The 16,314-nt window shown below is 40.1% G+C and overlaps 1 protein-coding gene across 6 annotated transcripts in view; it reads right to left on the bottom strand.

The window, feature by feature from the left end:
- cacnb2a (calcium channel, voltage-dependent, beta 2a) overlaps positions 1-16,314 on the bottom strand; it is a 70,599-nt gene that overhangs the window by 30,652 nt on the left and 23,633 nt on the right. Inside the window, exon 1 of one of the 6 annotated variants that reach the window (XM_084340122.1) lies at positions 5,309-5,559. The exons of the other annotated variants lie outside the window; for them this stretch is intronic. Within the exon in view, the coding sequence (XP_084196248.1) occupies positions 5,309-5,341 (33 nt within the window). The 5' untranslated portion in view covers positions 5,342-5,559. Of the gene's footprint in view, positions 1-5,308; positions 5,560-16,314 lie in introns of those variants that run through there. 6 annotated transcript variants of the gene reach the window in all.

The following is a 16,314-nucleotide window of genomic DNA, read 5'->3' on the forward strand; positions in this document are numbered from 1 at the left end:
ATTTCTGAGAATACTGAGGCTCATCAATGCAGCGCTTGTATCCCTGGGATAGCGACACCATCCTTTTCATATACAGATATTTGCTCTGTGTTAGAACATTCACGGTCCCCAGAGGACGTTTCATAATGACTTTGTTCCTCCCTGACTTTTCAGTGGCTTTTTTTTCTGCTGGAAAACCATTAAGATAGGTAGGTCTTTAGCTGATATAGTAAAAAAGTACTCAATAATGCAGTAATTGAAATGATGCAATGACCGATTGGACAAGGTAGATGACTTTTGAGTGGTCGACCACAGTTCACATTCCGCAAGTAGTTTTTCACGGGACAGGAGCAGCAATGATCATCAAAATGAAAATCATCTCTACATGATGTTACAGGTGATGAGACACCAAATGCGAGTCGATGAGAACACGCATCAGGCAAACAAGACTTTGTGTGACTCAGGACGTATCAGGTTTTTATGGAGTCCTGTTCCTCAATATAGTCAAAGAGCTGAAGTATTGGGGATTAATTGATGCCTGAATTCATTTTTAGAATATTTTTTGGTGCATTTAATGGCATACTACATCATTTAATCCTTTTTCTTTACTTTTGGTTTCAGTCCTCCATATACCAATACATGTAAAGTGCTATACACATGCTTATAAATGGCATTATAACCTTTCTGCACAATTTTATGGCGTGGCTAAGACATGCAATGACAACATGCCATAATCCCTAGGAGTAAAGGAGTAAAATCCAAGTAAAAATTGACTGCGGTTCAAGGGGTTAATAAGTCATGAATGACCTAACAGTTTACACAGCAGTTGGTAAACACTACCCGCTAGAAACCCCGATCTCAACTCTAAGTGTGAAGGAGTGAAGTTCACCTAAATTCAGACCTTCTAACAAAATGAGCGAAACAAGCAAAAGTCAGACGAGCATCAGCAGTGAATTAAATGGACCAGCGTGGTCAGATTCCACAGTGTACCTCACATGCATCATGATTGAAGAATGAGGATCACTGCTCGTGCCAAGTCATGTTCAGTTCTGGCTGACGGACTGTAGCTGACTGCAGCGGGGCTGACAATGGGCTGAGCGAGCGTGCTAGCAGTTTCAGGCTTGGTGTGACTCATTCTTGGCTGGAACCAAAGCCTCTTTTCCCAGCCATCTGTCCATCACTGCCACTTCGCTCAGCGCAACACAAAGTCAATTAAATCATCGGTTCACAAACAGCATCTTCTCCATCAAACAGAGACAATGAGAGCAGACATGACAGCCAACAGCGAGAGATGTGAGACTGCTGCTACAAGGGATGGTTGCTGATATTTAACACAGAACAGAAGAGTGAACATCACGTTAGCAAGAAAGTGAGAGAGAAACAGATTGGTGGCACAATGAAAGAAAAAGAAAGTGAATGCGAGACAGAAATGGGGAGAGAGATAGAGGAGGGGGAGGAGTAATGATCCCTCTGTTGTGACAAAAGAGGGATTGGCTGCATAGACGTCAAGGTGACACTGACAGGCCTATGAAAAAAGTGTTTACCCAGCATTCCATGTGCCAGTGCATTAGATAAGTGCATCATCCCATCGAGGTGATGGACTCACTGGCTCTCAATCACATGATCCCAGAGCGCTCAGTTGCTAGCTAGAAACTTAGAAATCAATCACATGGCAAGAGGGCTTAAAACTAGATATTCATTCTAATAATGTTCTGATATCTACAAGCTTTTTGCGCACATAGAGTAAGACCTAAACACAGGTTACATTTCAAAGTACTGCAGTACTACTAAAAATGCATGAACTAACACATCCTTTCATTATCGGTAAATTTTGAATCTTTCTATTTTTGTTTAAATAATCAATTATCCGTTTTGTAAAAAAAAATAAAAATCCAGAAAAAAGTGAAAAATGCTCAACCAAAAAAAAAATAAAGCTGTTATAAGAATCAATTTGAGATTCTTATAACGTTCCTTAAAACAAGACAAGAGTCTACAGCCAAGCTAGTGGCTCAGTGAGGCTGTATTTATGTGCACAATGACAATGCTAACATGTTCATAATGACAATACTAACACGCTGATGTTTGGCAGGCATAATGTTTACCATGTTGACCATCTTAATTTGCTAATTAGCAGAAACAACAAAGTACAGCTGTGACTGACGTGATTAGTTTTGCAGATTTAGTCATAAACAAAAGTATTATCAAAAGGTCGCCAACAACGGATTCGTCCTTATGATCCTAACATCAACAAGAACCACAATCCATCTAATAGTTGTTGAAATAATTCGGTCTGGATACTGTCACTGCCACCGCTGGAGCCTAAAATATGTATAAACTTCACAGATTTCAGATTCTGGCACCAAATATTGGAGACTTTAGTCTAAAAGTACTGATAGGTGCTGTTCTGCGCTAAGCTGTTCTGACTATATGACTTAAAAACAAACATTTGGATGTGTGTTTCAATTCTGCTTCACTACTGCTGCACCTCACAGAGAGCAGTTCAAATCCCTCCAACATTATAGCAAGACAAATGCAGGGTGACGGGATCTCTACAACTGCAAATTATGTGCTAATCCTTTCCCTCCAGTACGTATTACCTGCGACCAGCAGCAGCAGTCCCTTGAGGAACATTGCTCTCGTTAACAGTGAATCCCCTCACAGCGAGATCTAGTTTATCTCACAGCTCCTTCCCTCTCAGGTCCCTCTGTGGAAACACAGCACCATAATAGGATGATGGCTGATCAAGGGGATACAGTAAGAGAGGCCAGGGGCTGCTCTGCTCTATGCTGCTGTTTTGTGCTTGCGTCGTCAATATTCTGGCAGTTTCCTGGTGTATGAAGCGGGCTATGGGGATGATTGATGAGAACTGGCTAAGAGAGCAGAACGAGCTACTAACCATCTCCAGTGGAGCAAAACATACCATCCTACAAATGGGACTGTGCTCGAGTAAAATGATTTCAGCTACATTTATTTTATTTCGTCCAGAGATAAATTATACACTCTGGAGCAATTCCCTGGCTAAATTTGTGATTTATGCAAAATGGATGTTGTTGCCAAAGCATGGGGAATGGGGATTTCCCAGATTTCAGAGATAAATAAAAGAAACCACAAGCTCTCTCTAAATTGGGTTACTCTTAAGAATATTCTAACTGTATCCGAAGAAACAAAGCCCACAAATGTCAACTTTTTTTGTTAACCATTAAAGTATAGATGCTCTAAAACTCCCAATGCTATTTCAGTGCAATTACTTGATTACATTCTTCTTTTATTCTGGCCTGAAGAGCAGCCACTATTGTCTTGTAGTAAAAAACTATGTATATATTTAGCTTTTTGACAGTTTTAGGAGCTTATTTAAAATAATGCTGCACTGTTATTCACTTTTCATGTAGACATCAGCCATGTTACAACATTAGATATAATATACATTTGATTTGGCCTTTTTTGTGTTTGCTGATATTGTTGAACAATCAATATCATCAAGATGATATGATTGATACCCTCATCAATGATAAGACATGCGATACGTTCACTGTAGCCATAATATTCTTGGTTTTGTTCGTGCTGATTAGACTGGTTCGACTTCTACTTATGTCAATGTTGTGATGCAGCAAAGAGATCAAAACATGAACCAAAGGAAAGATTTCATTTATCCTACCTTCACCTTGAATGCGTGAAGTGTTATATACTCTTGAAAAATGTGTCATTCAAGTATTCAGCTTCCTAACAACCACTACATAATCAGCTGTGTTAACTATTCACAGCCCAGACAAAGATACTCACGGAGTGATAATTAAATGCACTCTGAAAAGATACAATAGGTGTTGCTCAGCACCAAACCAAGTAGAGGCGATCGGTTACATGAATACGTCGGGTTACAAGTCCTGAACAGAATCAATCAAACAAGAGCTTGCGTGAGGGAGTGATTGATTTTCCAAGATCTAAACGAGCTGATGAGCTGAACCAGCTATAGACTGAGCAACAGAGAGCAGCTGGTCACGTTGTTTCTCATACCCACAACTAAATCAAGATAGACTGAAGTATCTGCTGAATGGAGACATGGACACACTACAGAAACACTGTAGCACGAGTATGATTTAATAGCTTTAATTTATCTGATCCTCGTCACTCATATAGTAAATGTTATATCAGACTGGTTATCCTGTGAACATACTTTTTTTTTTGCTTTTTGTTTTTTCACTTGTCTTATTCCACACTGTCAGACAGTATCATAAATATACCCGTTGTTTTAACTCTTCAATGAAGCCTTGAAACGTTTACACTAGGGCAGCAATTAAAACCCTTCATTCACTATCATAAAATCCTAACATTTAAGAAGCTGGAACCAGCAACTATTCATCGATTATCAAGATATTAAGCGATTACTCTTCTTCAAAATAATCATAGACTAATCGTTGTAGGTCTAAATTACACTGTTTTTCAATTTATTTTCAAACAAGAAAGATCCAAGATCATTCTTATGGCTGTACAATCAAATCACCTGTAAATATTCAAGATGTTTTGCATTTCATTTTGTGCACATTTGCTTTGTCACCTAGTATTTATACTCAGCTTCTGCCGCTAAAACAGGATCTTCTGTGTTAACTTCTGTTTTTGGACTAGTTTTCGGAGACTAATTAGACATTAATACACGGGTGTGGTTGATGACGAACACCGATTACTGTCAGAGGAAAATATTTGGACTCCTGCATGAAACTTGCATGAACGTGACATCCACTCATTTACATTCACGGTGCTCAAATTACGTACTAAAGTTATACAAAGGACTTGAAAACGACAAAGACAAAAACTACAGAGATTCTCTGTTTGGCTCATGTGGCGAACAAACAAAACTTTGGCTTTTGCTCTGGGTTGACGCCAAGTTTTGTGCTCTTTACCGGTCTCTGTACATGAAGGACCAAGCTAAGCCCAGATGTTTACTTTCTTTCCCTCTTTCTGCTTGTTAACCACTGTCTCAGCTCCCCACTTTAAGCTAGTAGTGGTCATGCAGCGGTGCTTGCAAATTCGAACAAGATGCGTTATAAATGAGCGTTTTTGTCTCAGAACAGCACACTGCTATCGAGACACTGCGTGCATCTTGAGCGGGACTCTCACTAACTTTGAGGCGAAGCGACGAGGGAGAAAAATAGGAAGTATATGATTACGCCCCTTTAAATCCTGCACTAATAACCTCCATTCTCCTGCAGTCTGAGCCATTCCTCTTTGTTCAGAGGGTAGAGAGAAGTAGACGGAGAGGTACAGCTGAGTTAGGCTCAGAAAAGTGTGAAAGGAAACAGTTTGAGAAGCAGAAAGCATGTTTACTCAAACTTACCAGATCTGACTCCTCACTGCCGGAGTGATACATTTCTACCCTACCCGACACGAGTGTTCAGCCCGGCTGGGAGAAAATCTCCTCAGCTGCTGCCCATCTCCTCTCAGGGCACAGGAACTCCTACCAGCCCAACTGCTTCGCTCCGACAAACCCTCTTGTCCCAGCTCCAGAGGCAAACAGCTTTGCAGAGAAAGTTGGAGCCGGAGGAGAGAAGTTAGTTCAGCCCTTCTTTGGCCTACTTTAGTCCCTGAGAGGCAAAGAAAAGGCAAGCGTCTTTCCCACGCTGGGAGAACACTCCTTCAGAGCGCCGCGACCGTCCTCCAGCCCCAAAAACAAGCCCCCCTGCCCCTCTTCCCTCCCACACACACATATATACACTCTCTCTGTTTCACACACACACAGCCAGTTAGGAAGTAAGATCTCTGGCCAACAGGGCCGACCTGAAAATTCCAGAAAGCACCAAAAGCAGCTGCAGAAGCTTTTTATGTCTGTGTGCGAGTGTGTGATCTGGGGGGAGTTTACATGTGTTCCGCTTTGCCTTAAAGAGGTTACACTCTGACGAGAGGAAGGCTAAAGGATTTGAACTCACTGTATAGTCTCAGCACATGTTGCTGAGACCAAAACGTCAGGAAGTAATTATCTTCACTACATCGACGAAATGCCATATTTGCTTTCATCATCAAGGGGACCGAAGCCATTGAAACTTTCCGTTTGGTCATTTGATGGCACATAGTTTTGTTTGTTTTTACATTAAAACATAAGAAAAAAAGAGAAGTTACTTTGTAGAATAAGAGCATAATACAGTACAAACTCTCACATCTATAAAATTAAAGCCATATAAAAGTTGGTTTAGTAATCAAGTGACAGATTTCTACTACCAGCCACATCTCCAGTGTAATGCAGCTGGTGGAGAACTGTGGTGGTTCCTGTAAAATAAAAAACACATTCACTTCAAAGGAACTCCCAGCAGATCCACCTCTGTGATCTGACATCAGACACTCCGAAGCTGTGATGTGTTTTGTAATCAAGCTGCTGCTACGTCAGAGCTCATGTAAATATTCTAATAAAGCGGTTAAACGTGAGTCAAAACATGGGCTGGAAACTGCCACGGCTGAGTCACGAGTTCACGAAATAAAACCATAACTCATTTAAATGTCTGTGTAATAAAGAAAGGAGCAACAACAGAGGAATGCAGTGAGGTCACTGGAAAAACATCCAACTGAACAGCACAGATGATTTTATGTCTAACCTGTAAGATCATTCAAGTATAAGACTACAAGCCCTGAGCTTTATTCGACATCCCAGTAAAGCCCAGATTTGTATTTTTCAGTTGGGAGAAAATGTTTTCTGGGCAGCCCAGCCTAAATCCTGGATTATATTGTGTTTGATCAGGGTTAACCCCTTTTTGAGGATTATCATCCAGGGCGTGTGCTCGGCACGTGACAAACTGTGGGATAGTTATCCTCATCACACCAGGACAATGGTTTCAAGTCCTGGTGCATCAGTTTGAAATAAAACTTTTGTCTGGAAAAACAAAATCAGAAATTGAAAATTCAGTTGGCATGTATAAAACATCCTATAATGTTTTATATTATGTCTTGTTGCAATAAATATGGCAAATAATGAGTTACATTATTATTACGTAGCCATATATTTAAAAAAAAATACATAAAACTAAGTGGAAATCTAAAAAAGTATAGAGTTAGATGTCTGTCCATTAAGTAAGAAGCTACAGCCAGCAGCTGGTTAGCCTAGTTTAGCATAAAGGCTGGATAAAGGGGCAAACAGCTAACCTGACTCACAGCTACAGCAAGGGTATGAACGTGCCGCTACAGAGATCAGATTGGAACAGAATAGAAAACTGGCGTATAATCTAGCCTTAATATGTAATGTTTTGTCCAACTATCAGTCCCAAACCTATTTATTTATTTCATTTATAAAGCTACAGGGACAATGTACATTAATATTTCTGTCATTGCTGTAAGAATGCCAGTTTATTTATCTTGGCTAATTTTCAACAGTCCTTCATTTTGATTTACTATTAAGAGAATTAAAAAATATTCAGATTTGACCTGAAATGAGTGAAATTTTTGATTTTTGCTTTTAACCCTTAAATAAATCACAGTTTGTAGCCCAATCTGAACCCTAGACTTGGAACATGAGGTCAAGGTAAATGAAGGTGAAACGCAGACTCTAATTAAGTTCAGCCCTGGAGGAAAAAACCTCGACATGCTGAGCGTGATGACAGCTGATCAGAAGTGTGATCTGGTGTCTTCTTTAGTGAATGACTAAAAATGAATACATGTGTCTGCAACACACTGCAAGAAAATCAAAGGAGTGTAAAGGGAGTTTATGATAATGATCAGGAAACACTTTGAAAGGTGATTTTTTAATGTCATTTAATTAAATAAAGCTTAAAAATCACTGTATGTTTACTGACCCTGTGTCCCTGCCAGGATTTTATGCTGAGGCCAACCATAATAAAATGTACTGTGTCTAATGTGTGTAATGGGTTTTAGCTAAAAGCCCCTACAATCACATACTGTATACATTATGTCAAATCAACTAAAGCAAGAAAAGCTATTGTCCAGTTTAGTTGCTCTATTTTGTTTAAATCCTGTAATGTAATGATACAATAGCATTCTTCACTGCCGACAGCAATTATCAGCTCTCTCTGAATGGGCTCTCTGAATGGGATTTGATGGATCAATGTCTTCCAGTTCTTTCAGCACTGGGAAATGAGTGCCGACATTGCCTTTGGCTTATCGATCGGTATACATGCACACAATGACGTCAGCAGGCGTTCACTCTGACAAGCACACAAAGGCCAACAAGGATGGCTCACAAACCAGCATACAGTAATTGGACCACGAAGGGGGATCGATATAACATCCCAGTGTGCTTCAGTTAGGAAAAAAAAAAAAATAACACTGCCAACAGTTGTTGCCTTTCATTATGTAGTTACTAAAGAGTGACCTTGTACAGTGTGAAGAGACTGGTGGTAGACTACATTCTGATTCTGCTGCTCTTACATTGTGTTTGAAATAAATACTACCATCGATAAGTGTATAATGTTTACTATAAATACTGAAACCTAAAAACCTCAGTATAACATGGTGTAATTCAACAGGATCATGAACTACCACATCCTCCAAAATGAGTTGACAGTTTCAACAAAAGCTAAACATTATAAACCCATGAAGGCAGGATTTATTGCAGGGCTGTTGTATTAGATTTATATATGAATTTTAGCTACTGTAGATGAACTACAAAACAGGCAAATAGACTTATTTAAAGAGGTGAAATAAGCTGCATCAGGGTTCCAGCAGCTCTGCAATCAATACATTGACTATGTACAGCTGATGTGACAGCACAACAACACAGTTGCTAATGTTTTAGCCAAACTAAATATGATGTTTTCATTTCACCTCGGACTAGCTTTTCTCTCCAATTTGTAGATATAGCTGTTCAATCTACAGTTCATTGTGTGTTAGTGACTGAAGTTACAATAACGTTGTGTAACTAAGAATCCATGAATATTAAATGTATTATTTGTTGTATACAGTATATGCTGCTTAAAGGATAAGGCTGGTGATATTCAATACTTTGGTTATTATCAACAATTATCCCATGACAAAGACCAAGGCCATCTAATGTGTTTTTATTTTATTTTAACAACAATCTGGTACAGGGAACAGAGAATCGGGTCATTGTCTGTTTTTCGTCTATTAGTGGGATTTATTGACATAACAAAAACACACAAATATCACCATCATCTACATCAAATCCTTCCAACTTTTTTGTATTCAATGCAGTATTGTTTATGTTGCCTTTTTGTGTAAAATGTATAGCCAACTTAGCATATACAGTTCGGCTATGTGTACTTCATTACGGTAAATATCTTGTTACACGTTACATGTTTTAATGTGGTTCACAACCATTTAAATCATAATGCTGTAAATGGTTGGTAAATCCTGAAGCTTAAGCTTAAAGTGGTGGTGAGCGATAATCACTTATTCCATTAATCTGAATCCCTAAAGTTTACAAAACTAATGATTACTTTCAATTAACCTGTAGATTATTTCCCTAATTTACTTGATTTATTTGACTGAATGTTCTATCAAATCACAGAAAGTTGGCGCACGTTCTCAGACGCTGTGGTGACATGCTTTAATTGCTTGTTTTGTCCAAAACCAAAACAGTAGATGACAAAAACATGCAAATATTCACATTTGAGAGAGTGGAACCAGGATTTTGGGGCATTTTTGCTGCTTGATTATGTGATGATAGACTACAAATTAATTGACTAATTCTTTCAGCCATTTTATCTTTAAATAGATATTATAAATCACTTCATATCAGTCTGTTTTCAAGAGGGAAAAGTGCAGAGTCAGATTAATCACAAAACAATATAGCGTTGATCACATCCATGTGCTTTAGTAACAGCACACTCTCATGCCACCAGACTCTTCTATCTCCATCTGCCTCCATATCAGGAGTGAACACGGGAGTCCAACGAGCATGCTGGTGTGATTCCACAGTGGCCACCACTCACTATTAAATAAATAGTCCTAAACAAAACCTCTCCACTCTGCCAAAACACACTTTTCAGTGTTACAGCACTCACGAGTTAATCTGTGTTACATCGGTACAAGATCAAAACATCGAAGACATCATAACACAAGACAAAACAATGACAGATACTGAAGATAATTGATTGATTCTGACCCGGAGCATCGTGCCAAAGACAGGAACAATATCCAACAACATCAACAGTGTTTTGTTTTCTGTCAAATGTGCTTTCACAACAGGCCATGATCCACGCAAATGCTGTTATGAATGTTTAGTAAACTTAAGAAGATCACTGATGGGCTAAGATACACCACAATTAGATCATTGGAGATCCGTCAGAAAGGTTCCTCCAAAGGCCTTTTGCCTTGCCAAGAATGCTATTACACAAATTAAACTCTCCAAGAGGACTTCAAGTGATGGTGGATAAATCTTTTTAGATTTCCCAGGAAGGGAAAAAAGTTCCCTATTCACTGTAGGAATATGTTTTGTTGTCTAAAACATTTTTTAGTAAGTACAGCACTTTATTTAGATGATCCTGTAAATGACCCATTACAATCTGAACATTAAAAGACAACAGATCATCTTCCCTCACACACTGTAAAAAACACTAAAATTAGTTTAAGCTAATTCTTTGTGTATTGACTGACTTGTATCTGCAGCATTGAGTATTAAAGACTGCAACGTGCAGACAGTTGGCATTGAATGCTTGGTTGGCTTCTTTGTCTTTTCTGACCTTTCCTTATCAGATAGTTTCATATAAATCATAATTTTCTAAGCTTAGACTGAATTTTTGAAGGGAAAGTTTTCAGCTGTTTCATGTTAAGACTAAATTAAAGGAATAATTTGACATTATAGAAAAGGGGCTTGTTTGGCTTTTTGGTGAGAAAATCTGTACATTAAAAAATGTGGCTTGGGTTACAGCGATATACCATTTTAAGGGCATGCTATGGTATGGAAATTGAAGATTATCATACTGTTTACAAAAAAAACCCTGTACGGCACAGAGAAAGAAAAAAAATCATATCCAGCTCTAATGATAAAGCTTGAATTTAAAGCAGGACTATACTTATTGTGATGCATGATATCCAGATCAGGCTTGAGAATCCACGCCGGGCCTGATGTGGCTGTGATTCACATCTAATGAAACCCCCAGGGCCAGCAGCCAGCATCTGACTGAGGTTACCTAGCTACAACACAAGCCAGGCCACTTGAGCCCCAGGACCATCTCTAATTACAGACAATGAGAGAAAGGGAAGCAGTGAAAATGAGGGAGAGAGACTGATAGACAGAGGGAGATAGAGGATGGGAAAGAGGAAGAGAAGCCCCAGCTGTTCGGTTTCCTGCTGCCTCTCCGAGCGACTCGAGAGTTTCCTCCACTCCACCAAAGGGCATCCCGCTAGCATGTGTGCTAAACCTCAGAAAAGCACTGAACCTGCACACACATCATCCAAATGGGGCTAAAACTTTTCTGCATAACTGATATCGGAGTAGTAAAGTCCAGAGCCTAAGCTTATTTATGTGGCACATTTCTAGTTTGGACCGAAATTAAGGTTGAGGAAAGCTTACCCTTCCCAAGATGTGTTTAGTCAGTGGAGACAAGGGAAACTTGTCAAGCATGCCCAAGGGAATGAAGATCATCTCCGAGTTGCTCGACAGAGAGTGGAAGAAAAGACTTGATGACTTCCGAAGCGCTGACATGTATAACGGTGTACAACGTTTGGCGGCCGCAGTGCAATGTGTGCTGCTGACTCACTTCACGCTCTCTGAACACATCAACACATCGGCTGTCCCACATGGAGTCATAGGAAAAACTCTTCAGCCGGCAAAATGGGACCGTTGTGACCAATGCGGTCATGCATGGGTCAGGCAAACGCAGGCAGAGGGCGATACAATCACACATGTATGCAAACATAATGTCACACTCACTCACAGAATACAGTGACTCCCCACTACACTCTGGTGACACACAGATATGAGGGGGATTTGGCAGTTATTTTTAGTTATGTGGACGACTTTATATCTGGTAATTTAGTGATCAGGCTTTGCATTATTCATGCACACACATGCACATTAACTCACAAACACTTGCTTGAAAAACTTTGTTTGTTCAGTGTTTTGACTAAATCTGTCCCCTCGCTGATATGTGCTTCCTCTTACCAGCGAGACTTGAGATGGGTCAAAACCAGAATTCTTTCTACTAGATCAGTAAGTAACAAAGCCTGCCTAATTTACTGTACAATTGAGTGTTTTACTCAGCCCCTTTAAATCACTGAGATCCAGTGTTCTGGGTGGTTTTCTGCTTTGGACAGTAGTCTGGCTGCTAGCCATACTGCTCACACTGTATTTGTGGCAGTGATGCAAATAGTAAGGCCACAGGGAAACACTGGGAGAGGGGGGATTTAAAAAGTTGTCTGTTTCCACTGTCTGGATCATCATTTCTTTAAAAATGACATTTCAGACAGGAGTTCGAGCCGATTTCCATCCAGATTTTATGTCACACACAGTGCACCGTTGTTATTTTCTTGCTTCCTTTGATTTAGTAAAGGAGGTCTTCTTACAGGAAAATGCTTCCAGTAGTAGTAAATTTAGATAAAAATGGAAAGGAAGCTCAAATAAGCTGCTTTTATGCACCATTAAGTCAGACTAAATAAATAAAAAACAATAAACAGTTAAAGATTTTAGCCTGAATTTCCCTTAAAACTGATTTCTGTTTATCAAATAATCATGTTTTCCTCATTATAGACAAAAAACACTAAACAATTTCTTAAATTCCTTGCCATCTTCCACTATATGCTTGCAGTCACATTATATACTAAAAGTTTTCTTTTCAGTCCCACGTTTCTGAACACACCGTGATGCATTACAATTTTTTGTCACGCATAGTCCCCTTCCTTTTTATTTTTACTTTTGGACTAACAAAGCCAATTTTGTGTGCTGCTCTGACATCGCTGACGGGCTCCTAATTTTAACACAGTCCAACTGTTTGAGCAGTTCAGCGAGAGACGGTCATCTGCTGCGTGGTCACATGCTGCTCTGTGTACTGTACATCCCTACAGGAGGGAGGGAACGATCCACGCTGCACACAATAACACCCACAGGGGCGATTGCTTGTGCCCACTTGATCCCCCGATTCACTCTGTAATGATTGCTTCTCTCAATAAGGAGATTTAAATCTACGTCGGACTTTAAACCAATCCAGAATTCAGAGTAGAAGAAATGACTGACATGATACGTGGTTGGAAAGTATTAGTCAGTTTTGTTTTTTTACCTAGGAGGATGTTATAGCACAAAGGTAGTATGAAAAGGAGACTGCTCTACAGCGTCGGTTGCAAAACTGGGGCTTTATTTTTCCACTTTCCTCTAATCTCTGCTTTTTCTCTTGTGTATTACTGGATTATCAGACCTCTTAAAAGGTCCCCTGTGGAGTTTTTGACCACTAATAGCACTATGTAATAATGTGTTGACAGGGTCCCTATTTAGGTTATATCATGCATCCACATGAGAACAGACATGTTCCTCACTACTTTTCTATCAACAGTTTCTGGCTCTTATTCACAAATATACACCAACACTGGCACTGAAGAAGAGGACCGCTAGCTAGTAAACATGGATGGAAACAATGCACGGTTTAAAGGCACTCTGTGAAACTTCTGTGTTGTTCTGGAAGTCAGTTGCTAGTTTGTGTTAGCGGACTCCCTTTCTAAATGTTAGCTACTGTAAAAAGTGATCAATACATGTGAATTAATACAACTCAACGCATTTGTCAAGCTTAATATATACACAAACAATTTTTGTGATAGATTAAATTCTTAAAATAAAAAAGGAAAACATAAAGTCACTTTTGTCTCACTAGTCACACAGGAATCACAAGTCAAGAGATTCGAGAACACTGCCCAGCATTGTGTAACGTGGCAAAGATTATATCATTCTGCTAAAAATCAGTTTTCAACTATAGGATTTAGCCAAATGAACAAAATCTTTCACTCGACATGTCGGATACATCTACACGTGGAAAGAGAAAGATGACCCTGCAGATTGTCTTTCACCCACTGTAAAGCCCTGTGGGCATCAATGCCTCTCTACGGGACTAAAAAGCAGACACAGTCCTGCATGAATCCATGATTAAAAACTAAGCTCTACTTATAGGTGCATTTCCGACAGTATAGGCCCATGTAAACACCTCCCAGACAGGATATAGATCGTGACCCTCTTGATGTCGTCACAAGCAGAACTGTGCACAGCAAAGACTCCACAAACACGGCAAACAGCACTCAGAGAACAAGCAACTGCAACAACTAATAGAACAAGCTCTGGATAGAGAGGTAAGCTGCCGATTTACAGAAAAACAAGAACAGGTTGTGTGTTGTTCTTTTTTTACCTTTGGCTTCTTAGACATGCTCGTTCTCCCACAATGCCCGGGACACCTGTGTCGCCTCTCCGTTCCACAGCGACTGTAATGAATTATGCAAATCCCCTGGTTTTGTTCAGAGTACCATGACCCAGGGGTGCAAGCAGCTGACGCCTGGCATAAAAAAAAAAAAAAGCCAACCTCTCTGCCTCAGTCAAAAAGGGATCACACCGACTGCTGTGCTACCTGGCAAGTTGCTCTTAAATACAACCGGTGTCACTACCAGGGAGATATCTAGTGGAAAAATGAGATGTGGTCATTCTCAAGAGCTCTTCCAACAGCAAGTGTCATGCCTCATGTGGAGTGAAGAGTCTCTCCGGCAGATCACACACGCCGAAATGCACGAGTGAACACACACACACACACACACAGTTGAGTGTTTAAGCTCTGCGGTGTCATGGTTAGCTCTGAAGTGTTTTTCTTCAGCTGGCCGGGCATTAAGCTTTAATTTGATAGTGTGACATCTGTTGCATGGTCAACTCCACGACATGACGTAAAAGAAGCGGACGGAAATACACACCACGTACACAGACATACCTTAAAACTCCAGCAACAGATACTTGGTGCTGTGATAGTCAGCTTTAGTGTTACTGATGAGTCTATGTGAAGCGGAGCTGCCGGGCTGCAGTGTCAGAGCTGACCGCTGTAGTAAAACATGTGACCTCTTGCAGCTGTACGTCCATGGCCAGACAGACAGTCGGGCAGTAACAGCACCATCTGGAGTCCTAATCCGCCTGGTACTGCCCACTTCTGTGATTATGAATGTGGCTCTCAAAAGTCATTAGGCTTATTGGATAGACAAATAGATACCTGGGATCAGTGGACTGCAGAAGCACTGCAACTGCATCAAACACATCTGTATTTCCTGCAGACTGATCTCTGTAATAGATGGATAAGAATAAAGAAACATAATGTATATGGAGACATTTACTCTACTAGGATCTGACGATGGCAACTGCTTCCATCCAACACTTCTCTCAACATCATCCTAACAAGATGATTTGTAAAGGTTTTGTCGACACACAGATGTTATCTAAAAAGGTCCCAGAATCGTCAAAGCCCCAGTCTGTCTGCCACAACCTATATGTACACATTCATGCACATTGCACTCTCTCATTGCTCTCCGACACTGTAGTAGGGGCTGTGGACAAATCTATGGCAAGCACACATTTAAAGACTTGGTTGAAGTTGAAAGAAGCAGAAAAAGTTGCATGTGACATTTCTCTGTTAAAACTTTAACAGAGGCTGCAAATCAACATTCTTTTTGTACTTGCTTCCTCATTCTTTCATTAAATATACATTATCTAGCCGACTGTGTGTTTTGTAAGACGGTGTAGGAGAAAATGGGGTACTGCAGAGGAACAAGACAAACATCCACAAGAAACTGCACGCTGTCAGTGCAGCTGTAAGCCCATAGATTTTGAATAGGACAAGACTTTGAATCCAAAGATGGCGCCCATTCAGTCCAATGACAATTGCTCACCTGGAGCATATACCAAAGAAGATTTCTAGCCTCAGCTAGAGGAAAGTGGTATTCATCTATAACATGATCATAAATTCATAATAGGATGACTCATAATTAACCTTGTTTGCAGTTCGAGCTGTCTTGTCAACAGTTTTACAGACGTCTCTTTTATAATTGTGCTCTATGAACATACAGTACATAGAATTTTGTGCTGCAGTACCGTGAGTGGCCACTAGGCAAAATTGGAAGGTAGGTTGAGCAGCGCCCTTGTATCCGGGTCTTCTACATTCATGTGTAAGCCATAATGTAACTGTGGAGACTGACATGAGAACAATGCAGTGCAACTAACTCGAGCATTGAAAAAGTGTTCCTTAAATGATGGCACCACCAGTACCACCATCATGTCTATTTTCCACTTCCACACAAAATCAATATTCAATTCACACTCAGGCTCCCCAGAGGACACTTTTGGACACAATATCTTCTATATTGCCACCTTCATGCCTGCTGCACCTAAAACTCCATGCACCAAAGGCTACAGGGTGGATTTGAAACCTGAGC

The sequence above is a fragment of the Pagrus pagrus genome (genome assembly GCF_965226575.1).
Source record: "Pagrus pagrus genome assembly, chromosome: 20".
Classification (NCBI taxonomy): Eukaryota; Metazoa; Chordata; class Actinopteri; order Spariformes; family Sparidae; genus Pagrus; species Pagrus pagrus.